This window comes from Thermobia domestica, chromosome 1 (assembly GCF_964235325.1).
Source record: "Thermobia domestica chromosome 1, izTheDome1.hap1.1, whole genome shotgun sequence".
Classification (NCBI taxonomy): domain Eukaryota; kingdom Metazoa; phylum Arthropoda; class Insecta; order Zygentoma; family Lepismatidae; genus Thermobia; species Thermobia domestica.
Window position 1 is genome coordinate 23,039,615 of NC_137454.1, and position 27,882 is coordinate 23,067,496.

Here is a 27,882-nt window from a genome sequence, read left to right on the forward strand (position 1 = left end):
ATAAAAATGTATAAGGGTAAAAAAAAAAACCTAAAGAAATTTAAATAATCAAATGAAGATGCCTGCCAGAAGGAATATGTTGCCAGTTAATAGATTAAGGAAGCTTTATGAAACATATCAGCCGAAAATTTGTCTTCTTTATCGTCAGTATTAATAGAATATTTTATAAAGATGTTTTGTTTCTTAATAAATCATGCAATTTGGCACTGCCAATCACATTACAGTGTCACATTCACTGCTCCCCTTATAAAAGACAAATCAAAATAATAATGAAGAGTAAAAAAAATTACGTATATAAATAATTACAAGCGAGATGCATGAAATAATTCCATGACACCGAAAGAATAACAATAATTGAAATAATATCTTTCATATGGAACTTGAACAATACATATTTAATATTAACATTTAGGAGTAGTTTTTATTTAATACTTACCATTCTATATACTTTACCACCACCACAACAGGTGTAGACGAGTTTTAATTCTATTATGATGGAACGTCGTTTTGGTTGATACAGTTTTAAAAACAAGACACAACTGACAGCAAAATAACTTTAATTTCGCTTAACGGGGACAAACATGCATAACATGTAGCGTTTGAACTAAATATGAGTAAAAATGACCAAAAAAAAAAAAAAAAAGTAAATAAATAAATAAATAAATAAATAAATAAATAAATAAATAAATAAATGACACGCGTTTCTCTTACATTAAGTCTACTGCTAAACGCTCAATATCTTCAATCCGTTCATTGGTACCAGTTATTAAAATATTCGAGTTCTCCGTTTGCCGAGAGGAAGAAAATAAAAAAAGAGGTGAAAATCAAATGCTTGCATCTCTGCATTAAGAGGCCTCATCCTGGTGAAATTAAAATACCGCTAATTTTACAGTAATTATGTGATAGCTTCAAATAGATAAAAGATAATTGAAATGTGGAACAAGAGCGCCCTAGACAATATTATTTTGCGTAAGGTACCGTTGTCACAAGTCACCTAGTGGCTTTCCGTTTCCAGCCGTTTAAAAACGCGAAAATAAATGCCGATTTTCAAAATGGCTCGAAATTGAAAGCAGATAAGTGAGTCGTGATAACGGTTTCTCATGTAAAATAATACTGTCTAGGGCGCTCTTGTTCCACATTTCGATTATATTTTATCTATTTGAAGATATCACATAATTACTGTAAAATTAGCGGTATTTTAATTTCGCCGGGATGAAGACTCTTAAGAGCCTGATAGTAAAAATAATTCAAAGTTTACCATTTATCTTTTGCTTGTTTTTTCCATAAGTGAACGGAGATAATGAAATGCAACTTACCACAATCATAGATAAAGTTATTCTACAACAGAAAATATGAACCTGAAAAATTTTCAGTGCTGGCATCCATACAAATTACAATGTTGCCAGAATAACATTTCCCCCAAAATCTACGTTAAGGCAGCGACTAAAGGAACGAACTCAACTGCACTTGATTACGTATCATGCTGTTTTGGTATTCTGTGAATTACTTTTTTAAATAACATTATTATTTAATTTTAATAACTGTATGTTAAAACTATTACGTTTATTACAAACTAAATACCACTATTATTTAAAAAGTTCACAGGATTGCAAGACAACACGATACGTAATCAAATGAATTGAGTTGCTTCTTCTAGTCGTTGCCTTTAACTTAAATTTCGGGGGAAATGTTATTCTGGCAACACTGTAATTTCTATGGATGGCAACACTGTAATTTCTATGGATGGCAACACTGAAAATTTTTCAGGTTCATATTTTCAGTTGTAGAATAACATCTATGATTGTGGTAAATTACATTTCATTATCTCCGTTCACTTATGAAAAACACGCAAAAGAAAATATTAAATTTTGTATTACTTTTAGTATGTCAAGCTCTTAAGACTGAGGAGTCTGAAAACGCTGAAACTTAATCTTCTTGCTGTTTCAATACTTCTTTATAAATTACTACCAAACGTTAGAAGGTACCTCAAATACAATTTTAAGAACATGTTACTACTCGCAAAAGTATAATGTAACACGAGCTTTCTTATCCACCCGACTTAATCCACTAATGCATTATTAATGAATTATTACAATTCCCAGTTTTCACTTGTTAATATTAATGTGATTTCAGACATTTGATACTTTAGTTCATCTAGCCACCTTCGGGTGATCCTTCCTTGTTACTTAGATATTTCTTAATTCCTTCTAAGAACATTACGTTTGGTACGACTCTTTTTGTAATTTTTCTTGAGTAGTAATTATTTCAAACACTTAATATAAAATTCGGTTGTTCGGTTTAGCTAGCAGCTAGACGCTCACTGTCATAAATTTTGATTTACCTAGGTATTTAACTTATGAAGGGTATATCATTCTTTCTCCCTCCCGTATACGAATATGGAGATTAAAATAAAAGTTATTTTCATGATTGTTTAACTGTTAAAACACTGAAAAGGGGGACTTAGCTTTCAAGCATGAATTGCCCCGTCATCAGAGAGTGAGGAAGAAGAAGAAACAAGTATTTTAAGAATCATCAAAAAAATACATCTTAAGATTGTGATCTTAGCCAATAATTACTTTTCTGATTTGTTTTTTAACGGAATAAGCACATCACACTGAGTTAAGTGATAGTTTGGGTTTGGCACTTTGGCTACACTATATGTAGTTCTCCAGATATAAGGCATACGACAAAATTTCTGATTAAAATATATTGGATCTTTTGATGCGTTTTTGGATTAAGGGCCACAAAATTTTTGAACGATCCCTAAATCGAGTTTTCGAAATTTTTTTACAGAATAAGCACATCATACTGAGTTAAGTGATAGTTTGGGTTTGGCTACACTATATGCAGTTCTCCAGATATAAAGCCTGTAAGAAAATTTTTGCCTGAAATATATTGGATCTTTTGATCCAATAATAGTAGAGGGGGGGGGGGGGGGGAAAGTGTTCGTTAGACAAGAAACTGCTAAAGCAGAAGGAATTAGTTTGAAGAAACAATATTTAGGACAATGATGAGGTAAAAAAAAAAAAAAAAAATAACAGAAACGTGAATAATACCAATATAAAAAGCTACGAGATGTCATACAATATATAGTGATGCGATCTGGTAGTTTACTCGTATTTAGTGATTTTTCACGATCTGTACATCTGTCTCTTCATGAAAAAGACCTTACAAAAAAAGATTACATGCTATTCACTCTGAGACAGTCGAAGTTTCGGACATTACTATATTATCAACTGAAAGTGAGTTCTTAACAGGCACTTATTTCGATAAAATTAGAGAAGTTGTAGCTTTGAACTTCAGAAAAGGAGCAATTTGATTTACCATGTGGTCTGTAGGAGAGCAGGTGGGTATCTATAAATTCCCTAACTTTATTGTCTAGCATTCGTTTTCTTCTTTACACTCTGTTGACGAGCAGTTGGAAACTTGAAAGCTAATCAATTTTCATCAGGACTTTCATTATTTTCTAAGCAATTTTGTAAGTATCTTTTAAACGTATAAAAACAATGCATACTTTTGAAGCATAGCACACATTTATACACTAGTAGCACATTAAATACAGTATTGCACTCTGAATTCGAATTCCCCCAAACTTGAACAACTTGGAATATGTGAACCATTCAAATAGATTTTAGCCCAGAATATGAATGCTGCTTTAGAATGCTAACGCCCAGCACGTTGTTTGTGTGTATTTTTCTCCTGTGCTTAGACCACCCATATGTTTTATCGTTTAGTTCCATGTCAGAAGCTCTAATGAAAGCATGTCCTGTGATATTATAAACAAGTGTATTCGCCATGGGTTTTAAGAGGTTAATTTTTATTCAAGTATTATTATTTGTTAATGTTTTACCTTAAAATTCGCTATATTTACTATTAAAATCATTTCGAAGATGATGGTTTGTGGGATCCTGGAACGCACTAATTCAGTTTATATTATTTAAAATGTATTTAAAAAAATCTTGGAACTCGAATAGTTCTGGAAGGGATTGAGTTCGTATTACAAGGTATGACGGTATAAAAATGATTATTTTCAGTAGTTAAACGCAGTTACATACTACACATATCTGCCTTAATTAAAAATAAAATCTGACCAAACCAAATAACTTTTAATAAACGATAAATGTTACACTTTCGGGAATGTATCACTGTCGAAACTATGATACTATTATTTATTAAAAGTGATTTGCTTTAGTCAGATTTTATTTTAATTAAGGCAACGTATTTTTAATTAAGGCAACGTATTTTTAATTAAGGCAACGTATTTTAAATTAAGGCAACGTATTTTAAATTAAGGCAACGTATTTTCAAAGCTTGAATGAATGGCATTCACACACAGATTGCACTGATGATTATATGTTAAATTGTATTGGCCGACTAAAATTCTTTCGTTTCTGACCAAGACATACACAATGACACCGAAATTGAAATCATAATAGTTCTGAAATCACCTACTCTTTGTTACTGTTTCCCTACACTAAATCTCCCTTCGCAAAACGAAAAGGAAACAAAGGTGACTCAATATTCCAATGAAGCATTTAAAGTTAAAAATAAATAAAACGCCGAAAAAAAGCACTTTTAAAACTCATTTCTTTAGTTTTGTAAGCTTTCTTATATATATGCATGCTCTGCGATTAGTTAAGACGATTTGACACATTTATTGATCAGATAATGATGAAAACAACAAACTTAACGATTACAGTTTCCGGAAGTGGAGGCAATTAGAACACAACGACAGAAAAATAAGTACAAATATAGTAGCTAATGAGTGCTACAGGATATAATGTAATATCCTTTCGGGATACAAAAATTAGTACTTAATTTTAATAAATAGAGCTTGTTGATTATACATTTAACAGGTATTTAAAACAGACAAATACATCTTTAATTTATTGGCATGCAACGGCCGTTTTTAAGGAATTTGTGAAGAATCTTTCTTCAACGCTGACCTACACAACTTCTAACTGTCAGATTACAATTAATATTATTTGTTTTGAAAGTGTATTATTGGTCATAGACTCTCAACATGTGTAACTATATTTTCCGCATGCTATATTTACAAGAAAGGAACAACCCTAATTTTGGAAACTCGTAAATTAAACTGATTTTTTTAAATAATCTGCTCTGACGACACCCTAGTACGGCTATGAGCTAAATACTAGCAGCACCGAAGACAAAAGGCGGGAAAATGTTTAAAATTTTATTTGCGTAGTGGATTTGTGCATATAAAAAGTAGACTTAATGACATTTTCATTTAGTTTCTGATTATTGTATGAAAGAGGATTTACTATTGCTTCGCTATGAATTAATAATATATATCGAATATTATTGATTATACGAGAATCTCGTAAATAAATAAGAAAATATAATTTAGAATGAGTTTACTTCATTTTATTTTTTCCCCTTATCACTCGATACTGTAGAATTGTACAGCCAAACTGTCACTTAAATACAAACTTATGACCTATAACACAAAATGCTGCCGATTTACATTATATAATTGAGCACAAAGAAGTTTAAAATGGTAATTTAATTACGTTTTCAAGCTACTCTAAAGTCTTAAAGTGGAATTGAAGAAGAAAAAAACATTCTATTGGTTTAGTTTTCAAAATATGAGGCCTACACTACTTCTAAACTATCATCAATGTCTTATTTTCTAGTGCAGACAACGTACTTATTGTTTTTCTTAAAACTGACCGTTACGAGAATAATACTAAGGATTTTCAGCTGTCATGGGATTTCGAGAATTTTTAATACCAATAATAAGAACGCAAACAAATATCACACATGCAGTTGGTACATCACGTTTGACGAAATAAGAAGCGCCACTAGCACAAAAAGAGGGCGAATGAACTACTACTCAGCGCAAAAAATCTGAAACGATACATATGTACATTCTGTTTATTTCGTTCGGGGAAAAGTATTAAAAAAGCAGGGAAGAAAACATTTCCTTTCTCAAAACTTTTTTTCCTTATAATTATAATGTGTATTCTAAAAAAATATATAAATACTGTGCATAAAAACACTGTTTAAAAATCTATATCAAACAACGTTTGCTACTCCAAATTTTTATTTATGCAGGCCATGTGCAACAGCTGGACCCCGGGACAGTCCCGTTCCACTGAACCCTTTCAGCTTTATTGACTCCTCTGAACTCTTTCATCCGTCCTGTCTGACTCAATCTTAAACTGAATTGAAAATATTTCTTGGATAACTGTTGTCCATCTTGGAAAATACTATCCGCGTTGCAACATCTAGTGTACCAGGGAACACTGAGAGACTAGTTCAGAACATGAAAGAAACAAATTTCCCACTAAAATCATAAATAAATATTTTTTTCTGCCTTTCTTCAGTAAATAAATATTTTGGTTCCCGTTATAATAGTTTTTGTGCTCTTGTGATGTTAGAGCAGGATAAACCAATTTCTCCATTAAATATGGCCATTCGATTGTTATGAAAATGTTATACATAGTTTCATACGGCCCTCGACACCAGTAAGTAGTGTCTGATTGGCCCATCCCCTGTTCCAACGTGCACATACCTGATTTACACAAAAATATTATGAAGTTTTTACAGATATTTTTGCAATACATGATATTTTCTATCCTCCCCCCGCCCGTGTGTTTCCAGCCGACTCATGGTAAATAAAATAAATTGTTAATGTTCTGTTGCCATGTCTATTACCTTGATTTGTAATTCAATTAGTAGTTTTAATTATACTTATTTAATTTTATATACAATAATAATTAACTTGATTTTATTTATTTATTTATTTATTTATTTATTTTTTTTTTTAATGGAGCACCATACAAGTCGGTGATTCATTTTGTCCGCTCTTCAGAACAGGATTAAAAGTAGTTACGCTAAGATAACCCAATGAAGAAGTGTCAATTACAAAGTTATTTATTCTGATTAGGCAGTTAAGAGGAATTTCAAAGTGGGTTTATTGTACTTATGACTTATTTACTTAATGAATTAATAAGTGCATACGTAGTATTAACAAATTATTTTAATATGCAGGTTGTTCATTTATTATGTAGCCAAAATCCACTGTGAAATTCTCACACCTAAACAATAAAAAAAAAAAAAAAAAAAAAAAAAAAAAAAAAAAAAAAAAGTCCATATGAATATAAGGTGAAAAACGCGTTATTTCTAAGTTACGAGATGCCGAAATCGAGAAAATTGTAACTTTGAGGCTGCCTAGCTCGAAAACTATGAGATATATCAAATGCGGTTAGAGAACTATTATTAAAGGAACTAGTACACTCTCTATCTAAATACCTATGTTTCAGAGCGGAACCTATACCGCAGCTCCCTCTATAAAATCCGTTGCGCCGATACGTCCCAACTCTGAAACATGGCTATTTAGATAGACATTGTACTCTGTAGTAGTTTCTCTAATATTTCTTTAACCGCCTTTGATATCTCTCAGTTTTCGAGCTAGGTAGCCTCAAAGTTACAATTTTCTCGATTACGGCATTTCGTTACTTTAAAACAACGCGTTTTTCGCCTTATGTTCATATGGACTTTTTTTTTTATTGTTTAGGTGTGAGAATTTCACAGTGGATTTTAGCTACATAATGAATGAACACCTGTATATATGCAAAGATGTAAGCTATATTGACTATATTTCAAAGTTTGAATCCAGATAAAAGGAAAGCAACATAAAGTAAAACTAAGGAAACTTACAACAGTGTTTCTTTAATCCATCAAGAGTTGATTTTCTGCAGTGAAGATGTACATTCATAGTCACGAAAAACACAGGTCAGTTCAAATTGTTTCTACAGTGCAAGGTATCTACCGAGGATGTAACTCAACCAGTAACGTTGATTTCTTAATGTACTAATGAAGCAATTGGTGAAACGTTTACGTCAAGATTTTTCTATTTATGTGTTCAATCTAGTGAGTTAATGCAACATTTAAAATAATTTAGGTTACATATCATTTTTATATCAAAAACAATGACCCAAAAAAATACTTGATGTTAATTGCATTTAGTCCTTCAAAATTTTATCTTGTAATCAAAGTTCAGACTTCTGTGACATTGCCATATTTTTATCGTGACATCTTTGTTTTTACATGTCTTACTAATATAAATAAGCACATTTCTGACACTTGTGGACATGACAAGTTTTTATTGATCACTTTAAATGTATATTTTAACCAGATTTTATAGCTTTAGAACATACATGGAGTCAAGGTGACATGAAAACATAATTTTTGAACATATTCGAGGCGAGTTTGACTTCTTGTTCAGAAATATTCTCCTAGTATCGACAATGAAGAAAGTGTCATTCAGTTTCTCCTTGTATAGTGTACGCAAAGTGCTGTAGTGATGCTTCAGAACTTACAAATATTTATTCAGGACAAAACTTCGTGAACTTCTTAATAACTGCTTTCTTCAGAATTTTTGATAAATATTTATTTATTTATTTATTTATTTATTTATTTATTGTGGGTCATTCTTCCATATTTTAGATTATAATCTGCCATTTTAGGTTATGAATGCATATTTTCGAAATTTTTCGGTCATAGAAATCCGAGCCCTACTTATGATAATCTATTAATTGGTCTCCACTTAAATTTGTTACCGCAAGCCGCCACTGATTAACTATTCTCGTGCATGTGTTGAGAAAGGAAATGTTACTTAGCTTCAATGCAATTAACTGAATGACCACTACGCCTACGACAAATATATATATATATATATATATATATATATATATATATATATATATATATATATATATATATATATATATTATTTATTTATTTATTTATTTATTTATTTTTTTCAACTGACTTTGGCAAAATTCACCTTCTGGTTCCACAGCCATAGGAAGAGATTGGTAAGATCAAGATGGTTTCTGAGGGGAACACATGCATAGACTGAAAGAAAGGTGACTACACATCACAGCAAGATGCCATATAAAACATGTCTACACTAAATACATGATCATTTACCAAAATATCCATTTGGGGAAGCAGTGAAAAAACAAGATGATTGGCCAATCAGCACCAAGTAGCATATATAGAGAGATATTACACATGATTGATTCACTAATGTTGTTTCATTTAGCTTACACTTTTGGTACACATTCAATCTAACTACACCCATACACACGAAAACAGTTACACACACACACACTTTCTAATACCATTTTTCTAATTATAAAGTTAGTCCCAAACCTAAAACGACAAAAAGTTTTCTACTAATATTACCACAAAATAAAACCTTACCTCCTATTACACTACGAAAAATACAAGAAACATTCATTTGCAGATATTATCATTAATATGATAATGATTTTTAAAAAAATAATCAGAAAATTATAACAGAAAAGGAAGGTACTTTTGAGACCCAATCACTTTTTGACACAGTCTGCTAATTTCTTAAAGAAAAGTGCCGAATATTCTTACAAAACTTCGACGAATCTGAAAACAGAAGTTATCTGAATCGTTAGTTTCTTCAAAAAATTGATTCAATCAGAATTTCCATTCAATAATACATTCGTCCCTTTATACGTAAAAAGTCCTTGAATAATTACGTATATATATATATATATATATATATATATATATATATATATATATATATATATATATATATATATATATATATATATATATATATATATATATAAAAATACATTACTTGCAGTACTTTCACAAAAAAATTATTGCTTGTTGTAGTAAAGAGTAATTTTATCTATATAAACCTGAAAACAGAAGTTTGAAGAAAAAAATGCTATCCCATTGTGATTTCTACAAGAGAAGCAGACAGACAACTTCTCTAAAGGTAGTAACATTTTCAGCTCTAATACAGAATAGTAAATAAGAAGTACTATAATTCTAATATATCAATTGTTATTCTCGTGTTTCCTTTGAGCATGAAAGAAAGAAAACAAACGCTCAGCTGAGATGGTATGAGGCATAATGGGAATATAATATATTTTCTTCTATCTTCTTCACTAAAGAGCTTTATTCCTTGCACTCTCTACAAAAACGACTTTTAGTTTCTTTATTTGGAAGTTAGGTATTTATATAACGCATTCTCTGTAACGGGAAATTACTTACTTTTTAATGTATTCTTTGAAATATGAAAACAAAGCAATGAAATAAAAGTTGTACTAATTTTATTACTACCATTGCACTTTCTGCACTTACAGATTCAATTATTCATCACAATGTAACTCAAAACACAACCAATAACAGTGTCTAAAAAACAACGTAACACATTCAATATTTAATAAAAGTACCTTTATAAGATCCCCAAACTTTTTTTTTTTTTTTTTTTTTTTTTTTTTTTTTTTTAAATTTTCGACTTCAACCCCTCATTTTCTTCTCCGTAAAAAAGTTGTTGTTGTTCGAAGTTAAAACCATGATATTTTATTCTCTTAAATATTGAAGAAATTTTTGAAATAAATGAGTTGCCAGCAAGGGCATTTCTCTTATTGCAAACGCTATAAGACGATTGTTTGCCATACATAGTATTACAATAATGTTACATGTACGATCCCGTCACAATGACCTTTTCGCCCACCAGCTATTGCTAGCACTTGCTTAGACTGATTAATTTAATCTTACAAACCATTGCAACGTATCACACACCTTGCGAGACATCGTACATTTACTTACCGTATTTGCGCGAATATAGGCCGCACCTGACTTTTGCAGAGTGTCTACAAAAATTCCAAAATGAAATTTCGTGAATTTTTCGTGACCTTTTCTTTACCCAATCTTAAAATTTCCTAACATTTTCAAGAGCGATTTGGATGCGAATTAGGCCGAATTTCCATCCATGAGATAGAAACGTACTTTGCTTGCGATTTGATAGCGTCTAAAGTTGACCATAAACATTTTTGGTGGTGAAGTTTGACGTTTTACGGAACAAAATTTTCCAACTTGTACTTACATTTGCACAGAAAAAAAAAAAAAAAATAAATAAAATAAATTTCGTGACTTTTATGACCGTTTTCTGATTTCGTGATTTTCGTGACCGGTAGACACCCTGTTTGAAATGAAATGAAATCTTTAAGTTTAACGTCCCACGGTTATGCCGGTTAGGCTAAAGGAGACGGTGATAATGAGAAATGAGTGAAAATGGTGGAATAAAGAAAGTGGGAGGAAACGGGAGAACCCCGAGAAAACCCACCAGCACGGTGTTTGTCCACCACAAAGTCCACACGGCGCGATCTGGTAGACACCCTGTTTTGACACGAGATTATAGAAAAAAGTAAATCCCGAATATAGGCCGCACTACTAAATTTACGAGAAAGTCTAATTAGATAGTACTTTGAGTTGCATCTCTCTTCTTTCCCTTCTTCAGTTTGCATAACTAAGGATGACTTACCACCAACAGAACAGGTTTTTCGTATTGGGAGGTCTGGTGACAAGACTAATTTAAGCGACAGTATAAGGAAGTTCAAAGTTGATTTTAGTCGAGAAAAGTTGATTATTTGATTTCTGAATGACGATGGGAAAGGAGCATATTAGTTACACTACGAAATTTAAATTTCAAGTTATGAAGCTATGCAAAGGATCATGGAAAGCGAGAAGCTGGACATAGATTTGATGTTAATAAAAAAAAAAAAAAAAAAAAAAAAAAAAAAAAAAAAAAAAAAAAATTGTCGGTGGTGTGCAAGTGAAGAGAAACTCTTAAGAGTCTTCATCCCGGCGAAATAAAAATACCGCTAATTTTACAGTAATTATGTGATATTTTCAAATAGATAAAAGATAATTGAAATATGGAACAAGAGCGCCCTAGACAATATTATTTTGCGTGAGGTACCGTTATCACAAGTCACCTAGTGGCTTTCTGTTTTCAGCTGTTTAGAAACGCGAAAATAAATGCCGATTTTCAAAATGGCTCGAAATCGACAGCAGATAAGTGAGTCGTGATAACGGTTTCTTATGTAAAATAATACTGTCTAGGGCGCTCTTGTTCCACATTTCAATTATTTTTTATCTATTTGAAGATATCACATAATTATTGTAAAATGAGGGGTATTTTAATTTCACCGGGATGAAGACTCTTAAGTAGTTTGAAAAGTCGGTATTCGTTTCAAGGGCAAAAGTGCAAATATCCAGATGTGAAAAAAGATTTGCTTTATTTTGTAGTTTAAAACAGGAAATGTGAATATGCCGTTACAACTAAATGATTCAAATTGAAGGCTGCAAAATAATACGTGTACATGTGATTTTGAAACTGACGATTTATGATCTGAGGGGGGGGGAGTATCTCGATTACAGGCCGCACCATTATTTTTCAAGCCAAAATATAGAAAAAAAAAGTGCGGCCTACATTCGCGTAAAAACGGTATTTATGCAAGGGTGATAGCGAAATTCTAATATTTTGCTAAGTAAAATACTTTTTGAGTGCACTGTGATGTTTTCACGGTCAAATCAATACATCTGCTGGGTTCTTGCCCTCTGCCGTTAACGCTGAAAAACATCAACAGTGTAGTGCACACAAACTGTTCGAAAGAATAAAACTCAATGCTCAACACAAAGTAAGATTTTTATTGCTACAACAGCAATAGCAAGAAACTCTAAAATCCAATAATACGAGACGCTTCGGATACTTTATTTGACTTGCAGCAAAATCAAATAAACATGGCTTTCCATCAGATTAACGTTAACATCTTGGGGGAAACGTTTTCGCATCGAATCCCTTCTGAAACCTTATTACGTTTTCACAGCAACCTGTATTTGTCAGGAGGAACAAACAAACAAACAAAATGAGACGAAAGCACAAATATATGTCTTATCCTGGAAACAATCTTTTATATTTGATAGCAGTTTTTACTTACTGTTTCGTTCACAGTGTAATAAAAAATTTAAATTAACAATTCTCTAATATATTTGATTTCGCACCCTACACGAGCTTAAAAGTGTCGATTTTAAATTAAAATACATTCGTAATGAAAATATATATATATATATATATATATATATATATATATATATATATATATATACACACACACACACATATATATATATATATATATATATATATATATATATATATATATATATATATATATACAAGACACCATTGGTTACAATTATCCGTCCAATCATTTTCAGACTAATAAAATCACTACGATTAAAGTGAAGATCTGGAAAAATCTAACAATCGTAACAGAATAAAGAGAAAATGTTTCAGTCTGTGTGTCTCGTTAATAGATGTTGATACCTGCACTATTAGGTGCTAAGCCATGTTGCCAATACCCCATTTTTTTAAAATTTTTTTTAAATTTTTTATTTTTTTATTTTTTTAAATCGTGTTGATTTAATTTAGGATTGCCAACTGGCCGGTTTTCTACTGGTCGGGTCGGAAATATTGCTGTTATTTTGATTAAAGTCGGTGACCGATACAAACTTCTTACCAGCCACTTTATGACCGGTTTTTTCAAATTTGTATCTAGTTCGAAGGAATTTCACCTAGTTCGAAGTATAGATTAAAAAGTAACTTTTCATTCTGTAAATCCAAAACTGTCACCTTTCACGAACTAACAACGATTAACATATTTTGTTCATCTGTTTAGATAATTTTAAAGAGATGACAGGGACTGTATCAGGGAAAATTTCTAAATTTACTTGTAAGGATTTTTATACATTTATTAAGAGTGAAAAAGGACTTCTTAAAGCAATTTCCTGTGGTTGAAGTATAAGTTTAAAGAATAAATTTCATTTTCCAAATCCAAAATTGTCACGTAAAGATTAATATACTTTGGTTCATTTGTTTCGATAATTTTAAAGAAGTGGCAGTTACTGATAAATACTACAATAGAATGACCAATGCCGGTTTCAGTTTATCATTTATAGCACAAGGTATCTATTAAGCATATTATTGAATGTACTAAAGATATGTAGAATACAGGTGCTAACACACTTTTGTTTATGATAGTACATTTCCTTCCCATGGGTAGGTCGAACAGATACACTTGACACTTAGACCTATATCATATGGAATCTTGAGGAGGTGCCGGTTTTATTTTCCAGAGTTGGCAATCCTAATTTAATTGCAGGTTGGAAGCTGTATTGTTTCAATTTAATTTAAAAAAACAAAACAAAAAACAATTAGAGCTTTTACTTAAGCATAATTTTAACCTATAGTGTACAGCGAGCCGAAGGCTTGATCGTCACAATAAATAATATTGAAAGAAAGTAATGGAAACATTTTTCATTGATACTTTATGAGCTAGACTAAATATGAACTAGATAGCTGGATCACGATTTGGTATACAAAAATTTCGGTCCATAATCGTAGTAATAAGAACCTGGCAACCTTGCGTAAGAACAATAACATAGTGCAAAGTAGACTAAACGGCTATTTTGAGGTTCACCAGAAAAGAAAGAAAAAAAAAGTGCCTTTAAGAAATGTCCTTTCAATTTTACCTGATAATTGTATATTTCCTATTTTTAATTTGCATCTATTGAAAGGGGCCCGCGGCGCCTCGAAACGTACCTTGGAAACAACGTAGTTAATTTGAATGGCAGATTAGACATGTTTATTTTAGCTTTTAGTCGAATAACAATAACAGTTATACAAAGTGATTTGAAACTTTTTAATAATAGTCTTTAAATCCTGTTTTCCACTTCCATAGTAGCTGCTACTAGTATCCTCGCTTTCAAGTCTGGGAATTCTTGAGGCAAAACGAAGTAAAATTGGCGGGAAAACTTGCTTTATTTCATTCAGCCTTTAGTCTTTCACGTGTGTAGCGTGTGTCATACACTCATGCATTATTATGAAAGTGAGTTGGCCAAATTCCATGGCGCATTGACGTTGCTAATTGCCTCAAGTTGCTTCCATCACCGGAAAAAGAACTACCAGTCGATAATCACTTTTAAACGGTACATACAAACTGTCGACCTTCAAGCTGTTAATTTTTGAGGAATGTCATTGTCTTCCGTATGTTTACAAGTACAATGGCATTGCTAAATCAACGAGTTAAAAAAAAAAAAACACTAAGATGGCGATTTTTTCGTTAAATAAACATTAAACTCAATCACTGAATATAATCTAGAATGGATTTTATGAACGTTTCATTTGGAACCCAACAGTAGTAAGTACACTAAATAACAGAAGTGGAAAAATGCTTCAATTATTGTGCGATGTTCGTTTATTTTTAATGAACCATTACGCTTAGAAACGTACTCAAGCACATACATTTTCAACGATCTTCCTCTGCAGTTGATGACATTTTATAGCCATGGAACGCAAACGCAAAAATATAGTGTAAGACAGGCTTTACATTCAAACATCCGTAAAAGCGAAGTATTCCGAGAAAAACAATGAGCACTTAAAAAAAAAAAAGATTTTCAATATCATGACCTCTCAAGATTTCCTACGTAATGGAAAAAGGCATTTTTTAGACGTCTACCTGTCTGTAGATTATGTAAAGAAGTGTTACCGTTCGAATCTTTGTTCAACGGATTGAAATCTGAAGTTTTTGTTTCAAAATATTACATTATTATTATTATTATTATTAAACTTTCCCTTAGTTCTACAACTGCGAATAGAATTTCCATATTTTCTAGTAAGTGCCGATCACAATATTATCCACTTTCTATTGCACGAAGTGATCCTTTGATATCAGAGACGTAGAGATTTTAAAATTCTGAACACAACAGGAAGGGGGGGAGAAAAATGAAATCTTTAAGTTTTACTTCCCACGCTTATGCCGGCTAGGCTAAAGGAGACGATGATGAGAAACGAGTGGAAATGGTGGAATGAAGAAAGTGGAAGGACACGGGAGAACCTCGAGAAAACCCAAACACGTGGTGTTGGTCCACCACAAAGCCTACTCGGCGCGTGCTGGAAGAACACAAAAGGGAGAGAGAAATAAAATCATTCACAGTAGGACATGGAAATCAATAATTATTCCACATAGAAATTAATAATTATTCCACATAGAAATTAATAATTATTCCTTATGGAAACAAAAATTATTCCCGATAGAAATGAATAAGCTTAAAAGAAGAAATAAGATAGTGCAGATACTGAATGCACTTAACACCGTAAAGAAGAGAAAAATAATTTTAGGAATAATGTTGATCAAATCCTATACATTTAACAAACACATTCCGGTATTCTTCTAGTGGAACTGAAGAATGTTTGTTTCCTTTTAGAGTTTTTTCAGTGCAGTAAAACATTCACCATATGTTGCCAATCTTTTGTTTCCCATCAAACAAACAAAAAAGACTGCTTTTTTTATCAATTCAAAAATGAATATATGATATACTAAATAAATACTATTTCCTTGAGTTATTGAAAAACATGAAAAATAAACTAATATATCAACTGAAATGCATTGCTGAACTGATATCAAACAAGAAAATGTTAGAGTGGGATAGATATTTCTTTTAAATAAATAAATAAATAAATAAATAAAAAGCCCACTTCAGAAACAAGTGTGAAAAATTTACTTTTTATACTAAAAGGAACTTCAAGAAATATTGGGGCCGCGGTGGCTCAGTGGTAGAGCGTTCACCTCCCGGGTTCAAACCCTGCTCCCGCCAAGTGAACTTTGTGGTGGACAAACACCGTGTGCGTGGGTTTCCTCGGGGTTCTCCCGTTTCCTCCCACTTTCTTCATTCCACCATTTCATTCATTTCTCATCTTTACCGTCTCCTTTAGCCTAACCGGCATAACCGTGGGACGTAAAACTCACAAATTTCATTTCATTTCATTTCAAGAAATATTCCAGGTATTCTGGTTAAATTTCAGGCTTTTCCTAAGTTTTCCTGGCGAACAGACAATCTAAATTGAGGAACATCTTTTGGTATCTCCAGTCATAAAGCAGAGTTCGTACGTTCCCTCAAGAAAATTTCCCTCGACCGACACAAAATTTTCCCCCGTTTGTTGAGTGTTCAGTTCGTATGACAGAAGTTATGTCATAAAATTAATATAGCTATGCACAAATATACCCAGTCAACAATGAGTGTAAATTATGCTACTTCGAACACAAACACAAACAAACAATTGCAATGTATTGGTTTATATCTGAAGCACAAAGGAAAATTTGAGCATTTATATTAGCCAATCAGTCACGCGAGAATTTTCCAATTAGGTTTTCTCGTTTTATCGGAAAGTTTCGTTTTTCCCTTTTTGTTAAATTTACCTATGAAACTTCTCTAGAGAAGAGAAATTTCCCTGTAACTACGAACAATGGTCATAAGACGGGACTGACTATTGCTCATTTTTAAATATAAAATTAAAAAAGAAAAAAGAAAAGAAAAGAAAAGAAAATAGGGACTCCCAAATATGCCTCATACTTCCTCATAGATTTTCACACGTATTTTCAACTTGCTGTAATTAAAAATCATTAAAAATCATTTGGTTACGTTTGATTACAACCAAGGCTGTAACATCTACGTGGAAAATGGCACACAATTTCAGTCACTTTATTAGTACTAGTACTAACCTGTACACAAGGCTTTCGCAGATTGACACAAAGTCCATCGGCGTCCTTACTGTAGTGTTCGACGAGTTCCTGCAGTGTTCTAAAAGTAGTTCTGCGTGCGATGAAAAACCCACCTTCATCCAGTTGACGAATCCTATAATGTTTAACCGTGTCGCCATCGCGAACTGAAAAGAAAAAAAAAATTAAACAATCTCATATAACACCAGATGAACGTGACTTGAAAGCAATGTACAAGTAGGAAGCAAAAGTTCATAGTTATGCCAAAGTTTTATAGCCTTCCTATGATGAAAACAAGTTTTCCGGAATTTGAAACCCACTTTTATTATAAATGCAGCTAATATCACATCACATCATTTGGAAGCTTTCAACAAATACCATTACTACTTAATTACTTAATTTAGTGTTGACCCTTATATTTTTAATATGTTAATATTTATCCCCATATGTTAACATTATTTTAGATGCAATTTCTTTCTTTCGTCCCCCCCCCCCCAAAAAAAAAAAAACTTTAGTTGTAATTCACTAAAATGTGACTCCTTCCATTTGTATCTTTTTAAAAAAATCCTTCCAGTAAAAATTCTCTAAAAGGTGGCTCTTTCCAGCTAGAATTAACCTAGAAAGTAATCTTTCCAGTTGGAATTATCTAAAAATGTAACTCATTCCACAAAAAAAAAAAAAAAAAAAAACAGCTATAATTTTTAAAAAGTGATTTTTCAGCTGTAATTCTTTGGAGTGATATCTTCCACATATAATTCTCTTTAAAAAGCACTCTTTTCAGCTGCACTTCTCTAAAAATGACTCTTTCCAGCTAAAATTAACCTAAAAATGTACTCTTTCCAGCTGGAATTCTCTTTAAAAAAATAGCTCCTTCCACCATCAATTCTTTAAAAAGAAAAAAATCTCTTCATCTACAATTCTTTAAAAAAAATTATTATTTCCAGCTGGAGTTCTCTAAAGATTGACGCTTTTCACCTACAATTCTCTAAAAAAGCACTCTTTTGAGCTGCAATTCTCTAGAAATGACTCTTTTCAGCTAAACTTAACCTAAGAAGTTACTCTTTCCAGCTGACATTCTTAAAAACACCTCCCTCCGTCATAATCCTGCTTGTTGTTTTAGAAAAAAATCAACTATAATTCTTTTAAAAGTGATTATTTCCAACCGCAGTTCTCTAACGAGTGATATCTTCAACATACAATTAAATTTATTAAAAAAAAAAAAAAAAAAAAAAAAAGAACTCTTTCCAGCTGCAATTCTCTAAAAAGCAACTCCTTCCATCACCAATTTTTTTAAAGAACCTCTTCAGCTACAATTCTTTAAAAAGTAATTCTTTCCAACAGCTATTCTCTATAAAGTGACTCTTTCAAGCTGTAATTTTCTTTTCTTTTTTTTTTTTTTTTTTTTTTTTTTTTTTTTTTTTTTTTAAGTGTGTTACTTTTTCCAGTTACAACTCGTAATAATCCCTTGTTCTTATTACCTCAAAGGACGAATTAGTGCCAGTGATAATACAGACGATTTAGATAACGAAGTACAGATGTGGTGTTGTATAAGGGCGCCGATTACTCTGTAATTTTGGGGGAGCCAATTCGGATGCAGAAGGCATATATGATAATTTTAAGACAAATTTAATGCAACTTATGCCAAATATGGTATTCATAAATTCAATGAGGGGGCCACATGAGCTTTGAAAGGGGGGGGGCATGATCGGCGCCCTTGGTGTTGTACCCTAACAATGACACTGTCTTTCCAATGCGTCAATATATATAACCAGAACCGTTTAGGGGCTGTTCACATATACCGACATTTTAACGCCAGCAAAATTCGCTTCAATGAATTTTGAATACGTAAAATGCTCACATAGGCTGCCAACAGTAATGTTTACCACTGCGTAGAAGAAAAAGTTACGTTCGCGATGAGTGAATACATGCTAAGGAGGGAACTCAATGTTGCCGGGTCTGATAATTACCATAAACAGTAAGATAAAGTTGGATTTTTATAGATATTCGACCTTTGTATGATTAATAATGGATTTTACTGAAAAACTTGAATTTAACAGAACTAAATTCTTATGAATCAACAACTGTTCCGTAAGTTTAGTCAGAAGAAAGTACTTACATACGTAGGATAAATATTTCTATTAAACAAAATCTTAATAAATTGAAAGAGATTGTTTGATGTACTAAAAATTCCATTATCCAGGTTTGGAAGCAAGGAAGTATTATATAACTGCGTGTTAGATTAAAAACAACGTAATAATGGTTTGTTTGTTTGTTGAATTTATATATCTGAAAAAAAAAAAAAAGACTTATTTTACCATAGGTACTTTGGAAGCACATGTTCACACTTGGGATTTCAATTGGGGTGCAGTTATGGTTTCTTTTCAGCATTATGAGACAATTGGAGGGCTACTTGAATTAAAAGGCTTTTAACTTCAGTATTAAAAGCAGATGTATACAGGGTTTGTATGATAAGTAATGAGACCAGGTCTGGAAACATTGTTTTATTGATCTGATCTGTACAGGGACTTAAAAGCTTTCGAAGTACTCTCCTCTTGCGTCGATGCACTTCTGCAATCGATGTTTCCACGCTGCAAACGCCCCCTGGAAGTCAGCAGCCGGCATGTCCTTTAGAAATGTGGTCACGGCTGCTTGGATGGCTGTGACGTCTGCAAAACGGGTTCCTTTCAAGCGTGGCTTCAGCTTCGGGAAGAGGAAGAAGTCGGCCGGGCTCACATCTGGGCTGTAGGGTGGTTGTGGAAGGACTTCCACCCCAATCCGGGTCAAAAAGAAGGTCACTAAGAAGGCGGTGTGGGCAGGGGCATTGTCGTGATGCAACTTCCACCGGCTAGCGATCGCCGGTCTTTTCCGCTTGACGCTCCTGTGCAGTCTCTCAAGGACTTGTTTGTAGAAGGCGGCGTTGACGGCTTGTCCTTGGGGTACAAACTCCTTGTGGACCACCCCCACATTGTCAAAAAAAAACAATCAACATTGTTTTCACCTTTGACTTCGACATTCTGGCCTTCTTGGGGCGCGGGGACGCAGGAGTGTGCCACTCCGCGCTTTGACGTTTCGTTTCAGGGTCGTACTGGAACACCCACGACTCGTCACCTGTTATGACGTCATCTTCAAAGTTAGGGTCACTGTTCATGAGGTTCAACAGTTCCTGACAACAATCAACACGTCGTTGCTTTTGTTCGTCAGTCAACACTCGCGGCACCAGTTTCGCACAGATTTTTCTCATTCCCAATTGTTCCGTCACAATCTTGTGCACTGTTGTGTGGTTCATATCGAGTTCATCAGCAATCAATCTCAACGATAATCGACGGTCTGAGTTCAGGAGATCCCTCACTTTTGCCACAGTTTCGTCCGTAGTCACTGTTGTCGGGCGTCCAGCCCTCTCCAGATCCTCAACGCTTTCCCGGCCGTTCCGGAACGCACTGTGCCAACGAAACACCTGGGCTTTGGATAGGGCTTCCTCTTTGTAGGCCTCCGTGATGAGAGAAAGCGTCTGAGTAGCCGTTTTCCCCAGGCGAACGCAAAATTTGATCGCATAACGCTGTTCGATGGAACCCTCCATGTTTGTTGATTTTCCGCCGTGACAAGAATGTTCACAAGGGCTTTGTCCAAGGCTTGTCCGCGCTCCACTAAGGCTCGGAGCCAACTGACGCGCGGTGCGTTGCTTTGCTCGGACCCCCCCCTACATCCTCCATCACCGACAAACCCGCTCCAGCGACACGCGCGCCGCGGCGCGGCGAGTCTCATTACTTATCATACAGACCTTGTATAAGTATAATAGAATATAATCAATAGAATATACCTCACACTCAAGAGAGTGACAACCGCACCCTAAAATGGCACCCCTGCCCCTACGTACCTTTAAAAGGCACGTAAGAAATAAAAAAATCTTTGTAAGTATAAAGTATTATGAACGCTAAACACTGGATTTTACCAATACTTTTATCCTGCTGGATTGAAACCCACGTATGGCATGGAACAACGACGAAATATTCTTCTGTCTTTCGTCGCTGTATGTACTGACGTGGCAGCACCAGTAAATGTGTCAATATTTGTGTCCATATCGATGAAGATCGTACAAAACTTTGGTGCTTGGTTTTATACGTAGGTGTCACTAAACTAATGTAAATACAAGACATCAATAGTCACTTTTGGATCAATACAAATCTCAATCAGACAGGGATAAATCTGAAGCTTTGAAACTTTATAATAGTTTTTGAATTACATTTAGAAAATCGAGTTTAATTCTAATATATCCGAAGACTGGATACAGTCCCAATATTTCCCAAATTGGGTAAACTCCTCATATTTCCAAAATTTGAGTTTAATCCTAATATTTTCTAAATTGGGTATAATACAATCTTATTTTTCCCACATTTGAGTTTAATCCTAATATTTCCCAAATTGGGTAAAATACTAATATTTCCAAAATTTGAGTTTAATCCTAATATTTTCCAAATTGGGTATAATATAATCTTATTTTTCCCACATTTGAGTTTAATCCTAATATTTCCCAAATTGGATAAAATCCTAATATTTCCAAAATTTAAGTTTAATACTAATATTTTCCAAATTGGGTATAATATAATCTTATTTTTCCCACATTTGAGTTTAATCCTAATCCTAATATTTCCAAAGTCTGCATATAATCCTAATTTTTCCCAAATCGGGTATAGTTCTAATATTTACAAAGTCTGCATATAATGCTAATATTTTCCAGATTTGAGTTTTATCCTAATATTTCCCAAATTTGAAGTTAACAGTGTGTGACTTTAGACTGCCATCATCTGATCGACATGACAAATGTAGGCATCTTCCTCTTCAATAAAAAAAAAAAAAAAAGTATAGAAAAGCATATCTATTTCTTTATTTTTTTAATAGCTCCTTATTAAAACTTGACCGTTTTAATGGGAATTCTCTTCAAAGCATCCTTAAAATAAGAATAATGGAAGCACTTGCGTAACTCCACCCTGTCTGATGAAAATGCAATACATTTTTGATAAACATACGTTGTAACAGCCCAATCATTTAGAGAAACTTAAATAGGGAATCTAAATAAAGGGTAGATACACATTCTTTTCCATTAAGGCTAAGCATTTCCAGGAAGCTATCAATAAAGAATATGAACTCTGAAACTAAAGCAAGCTCAAGTATGCGAAAAGCATTTTTTTTTTTTAACAGACTCTACCAATTACCTGCAATCTATGGTATTTAATCACTCTTTTGTTCAGAAAGCTTCGCACACAAAATGCATTCCATTGCCCTAAAGGAGAAGTTGATTAAAAACAACTTTTGTTCCTGCACATAACAAGTTCCTTTAATCGGGCGGAGCAATAACTAATGAACCTTTCTCTTTGCTTAGTTAACGATCTTTTCTTATTTAAAAACACTGTCTTTTTTTATAAGATTAATTTGCTATTTCAATGAGTATAGCAGACGGCTTTCATATTTCCAGAGAATTCATCTACTTGAACCAACTTCAAGATTTGATATAATGCCGCTTCCTGCCAACTTACAAACAAAGAATGGCATGTAAGACTAAGCTTACGTCCTTGTGTGTTTCTAATATGACCTAAATAGTTTGTCATCTCAACAGAATAGTACAGACGCTGGAAAAAGTGCATACTCGTTCGTATCCATTTCACACATCAATACATTCCAAATCGAGTAGCTTTCTTTTTGACCCAAACGTAATATATCTTTCAATTTGTTTTGAATTTGTGTATTTACGGAAAAAGAAAAGCTAATTCCATACAAGTCGTCAACGATTTTTGGTAGTTAAGGTAGTTTCTACAAACCGAGAACCTTACATGCATAACGGTTCCCAGCTCATCTCCTCGTCTTGACAGCGATTTTGTCTTAATACCATGAACTGTAGACTCTCTTGCTCCTCCCTCTTTCTCCTTCCGCCATACCTTGTCACGCCCCTCATGATATAGTTTCTTTTCAACCAATTTTCTTCATGTTTTGACTACATTTAGGCTTATTCCCCCCCCCCTACAATTCCTAACATTTTCTGATTCGTTTTCCATTGTAACCAGTTAACTTTCTTTATTTTTCTCCATACCCACGTTTCGAATGCCTACGGTCTTTTTTCCTTGAGATGTACAAAAATATCAAGTCATATACGGGGTTCTCCTGATTTGATTGATTCAATCGAACTTAATCTTCAGAAATATTTCATTCGGAGATATTATAAAATGATGAAATCCATTTTTTGTTGGAGACTGCAGAAAATAATAGACAAAGCAATTTCACGACGGACAAATGTTATTTCAGGTTACAGAACTACAATAATCATGACACAAAATTATTGATTTTGCACTATGTCCTGGATTAATTGAAACTAAGATAATTTGCAACACAGGGTGCTTCAAATAGGCAGTTCATTAGGCGGATGAAACTCAGGGAAAAATCACTGGTTGAATCTAATGTCTGGATGGCCAGACGCGAAATCTCTCGATTTCCAAGACTGGCACTCGTTCGTCTACGTCCGCAGTGAAGAACATGGCAACCTTTTTTAAAAATGTCTTTCTATACTACCCCCGAACACATTGGCCAGACTTCATGGCGCATCCTTTTCCCTCTTGAGACTTCTACAGTTTTGTATATGTGATATACATTAGTCTCATCTGTACTACTTTGCCTTGCTTCTTTGCTTCCATACATACGTAATTAATTAAACTCATTAAAAAAAAAAAAAAAAAAAAAAAAGATTGTTCCCTGAACAAAAAAAAAAAGACTTGCTTTTAACTTGATTACTCTTCCAACTCATTTCTTGCCATAACCCCTTTACTCTGCGTTGGTGGCACCATTGTAAACATGATTTTTATGTAAAGAAAAAAGTACAAAAAGATAGATTTTCTTTTCATGTCAACTGTATGCCAGATGTAGTCTCCCCCCCCCCTTTCCTTATTGTTTCTGTTCAATTTTCATAATGAAAGAAACTTCGAGTTGGCGAATGAGTGTTATCTCGCAACGTCCGTATAACTAAAGTATATACTTAATTCTTGATTAAACAATACTACACATTTTTGACATGATATAAACTGGAATGGAAGTAATATCTTCTGACGGCAATTTTATCTTTGACTTTCTAAATAAAAAAAAAAGGAAAGGAAGTATAAGTACGTACGAGGGTAAGTCAAAAATAAAAAAGGAAATGAAGTACGTACGAGGGTAAATCAAAAATAAAAAAAAAGGAAATGAAGTATAAGTACGTACGAGGGTAAGTCAAAAATTGTCCGCAATTTTAGCGTAACTCTTCTTACGTTGTTGATACTGACCTCTGTCCTCGTTTATTTTATTGCTATGTTGTTGTGGCCACGCTGTAAAAGTTTGATCCTAATTCCTCCATTTGTCTTCCTTTTGTTGCAGATAGATCATGGCCGCTCCATTAGAAGTTTGCATCAAAGAGGAACAACAAGCAATGATCCAGGTTTTGTGATCAAAAGGTGTATCAGTAACTGCAATCCATCAAATACTTTGGGCACAATACGGGAGAAGTGTCTTGCCGCAACGGAGTGTCTACGAATGGATTGAAAAAATTCAAAAATGGTCGCACATAGATTATGAACGAGGAAGGAGCCGGACTACCATATACGACCACAAATGACATAGAGCGTATACGTGACATGGCACTGTTAGACAAATCGTCTGAAAATTAGTCATGCTTCCTGATACACCTTTTGACCACAAAAACTGAATCACTGCTCCGGTTCCTCTTTTCCCCGGTTTGTTCCTCTTTGGTGGAAACTTCTTATGGAGCGGCCATGATCTATCTGCAACAAATTGGAAGATAAATTGATGAATTAGGATAAACTTTTCATAGCATAACCACAACAGCCTAACAATAAAATAAATGAGGACAGAGGGTCAGTATGTACGAAGAGTTACGGGTAATTCTGACTTACCCTCGTATATATACATCTTGGATATACTCTTGAGTTCAAACATCATCATCATTATTATTATTATTATTATTATTATTATTATTATTATTATTATTATTATTATTATTATTATTATTATTATTATTCGTAGACAGGATGAATCGTACTCGGAGGTTTAATTTGGCCATCATTGCTTTTTTTTAGAAAAAAAAAAAATAAGAAGAAAAAATCATGAAGGGCTAAAATAAATACCTGATAAGGAATAGTCGTTCCGCCTGCTTTCGGAGTCTCGGATGAGGAACGCTCCATGGTCGTTCTCCGGTAGAAGCAGTTTCTTCTCAGCCTCGATTCGTTTGATTTTACCAAAGTACCATCTATCGGAGAAAAAACAGAATTCAACACATTAGAGAGACTCAATAAATAAATGGTAATACGGAATGTACATTACTCAGAAATCAAAATATTAGAGACTCTCAATTAGTAAATGGTAATACAAAATGTATGCATTATTTAGAAATCAACACATTAGAGAGACTCAAGCAGTAAATGAATTCAGAATGTATGGGTTGCATCAAATAAAATACGAAATTTGTATTTTCTAGCTACAATTACTTTAGATATTATACACATCGTACAAAAGAATTTTCCAACGTTAAAATTTACTCTAGAAACTCTTTACTCCTTTAACTGTGTATTTTGATTTGAAGAAAGTCGTTCAGCTTCATAATTTAGGTAATCTAAAGAAATTTTGACATTAATTTCGAAACTTGTCACCCGCCTGGTTTTCCACAAAAAGCATAATAACAGCTACGGAAATTTAAAAATTATCAATTTTTAGGACCGCTTTAAAAGGGTATAATAGAGTAGAGTAAGGTAAGGATAAGTAGGGTAGAGTAGGGTCAGGTTAGCTTAGCGTTAGGAAAGTTTTGCTCCATTTTATTAAAATTAATGCAGTGCAATTTCTCGTTTCTGAGTAAGGATACCAACTGAAGCGTCTCTGTACACCTATAACCATGTCCAGAATACAAATGCTCATTGCTTTCACACAATCCAACCATGCAGTAATCTTGCGCGGAATAGTTCCCTCCGCTTGCCAAATAGTTTCATGTTGGTAACCGCTTATAAAATAAAATAAAATAAACACAACTTCCGTTCATGTTACCTATTATCAAGCACACAAATGATCAAATTATCCATTTCTTTCCGCTAAATTTTCAAAATTTTACTAGAAATGAACAACCAACTTTAGAAACTTAACTCGAAATTTAATCACCTATACAGTATTTTGTTTTTCAATCAGCAATAATTAATTTTGACGTTCTTTTCCTGGTACAGAGGTGCAGGTCCCCCTAAATTTCTGCTGCCCCCCCTAAAATTTTCACGGTAGTCTTGTAAATGAACTCTATAATATGGTGATGAACTATAATATGGTTGGATCGGGCCCCCTTAACTTCTACCGCCCCCTACATTTTTCGGCTGGCTACCGGCCTGCACAGGTATTTCATATCGCTAATTACATATATACCTTATTATGATATTGCCGTGCAGATGTAGTTTACGTCGACAATTATAGAAATGATTGTTCTACAAGTAATGAATTAAATAAACATTAAAATTTGACAATAAAATAAAGAATATAAAATAAACTATAAAACAAAACTAACTCTGTAATGGTCCGGAGGATTGCATGTTGATGCGGACTTGAATGATCGAGTTGAGCAGCCTACTAAATCGTTGCATTGTGAAATTAAAGAACCTTAGCAGCAAGGGCCAATGGCAGCCTATATTGTAGTTGGCCTCTGTCAAGCAAGGGCCCCAATAAACATTTCGGATAACACATTTGCAACCTTTTATCTACACTGGGCTAACGTGTTTTATGGTTGTTGAAACTGCACTTGGGGTACGAAATCAAAACTGATGGATAAATATTGGCAAATTGTTAGTAGGCCAACTTCTATCCTTTAAATTACGTCGGTCGTCGTATTATTCAAGTAATTTTTGCAATTACCAACTCTCAACCATGTCGACAATGCAAAACCAACCAAATGTGCTCCTAGGGCATGTTTATATGAGTAACGACAATATCTTTAATCTACTACGCTGGAATGATTTGTTTACTTCCTCCTTCAATTAAACATCAAAAATACTCCTCCGTACGGGGGATTCTATATTCTGTAAACTATTTAGTGAATATTCATCCCCAAATTTTCATTACACCTCCTACATATAAAAAGTTCTAATGAAATTTGTATCGCTTTTTGCAAAAAGTGAAATCCAAAATGCGACACTGACTGTTTAATTAATACATAAGATTTAAAGAAAATAACAAAGCAAGATTTTTGTTTGTTCAAAGACGGTTATTAATTTTTTCTTGTTCTTTTGAGAAAGTTTTATTATAAAACCTTAACATTTAACATCATTATTAAAATAATTGTAACCTTTTCCACTTAAAAAAAATTAACAATAATTAGGTCAGTGCATTGAGAGTAGTAATTATCTTCAGGTCATAATGGTTTATCTACAAAATTGCTTGTTACAGGATTAAT

General features: G+C 33.3%; 1 protein-coding gene across 2 annotated transcripts in view; it reads right to left on the bottom strand.

The window, feature by feature from the left end:
• The window catches only part of Src42A (Tyrosine-protein kinase Src42A), a 339,096-nt gene that overhangs the window by 20,934 nt on the left and 290,280 nt on the right, over positions 1-27,882 (bottom strand). For both annotated transcript variants that reach the window (XM_081755251.1, XM_081755241.1), the window contains exons 2-3: positions 25,589-25,710; positions 17,433-17,596 (exon numbers count right to left, since the gene is read on the bottom strand). In XM_081755251.1, coding sequence (XP_081611377.1) covers positions 17,433-17,596; positions 25,589-25,710 — 286 coding nt within the window. The remainder of the gene's footprint in view (positions 1-17,432; positions 17,597-25,588; positions 25,711-27,882) is intronic.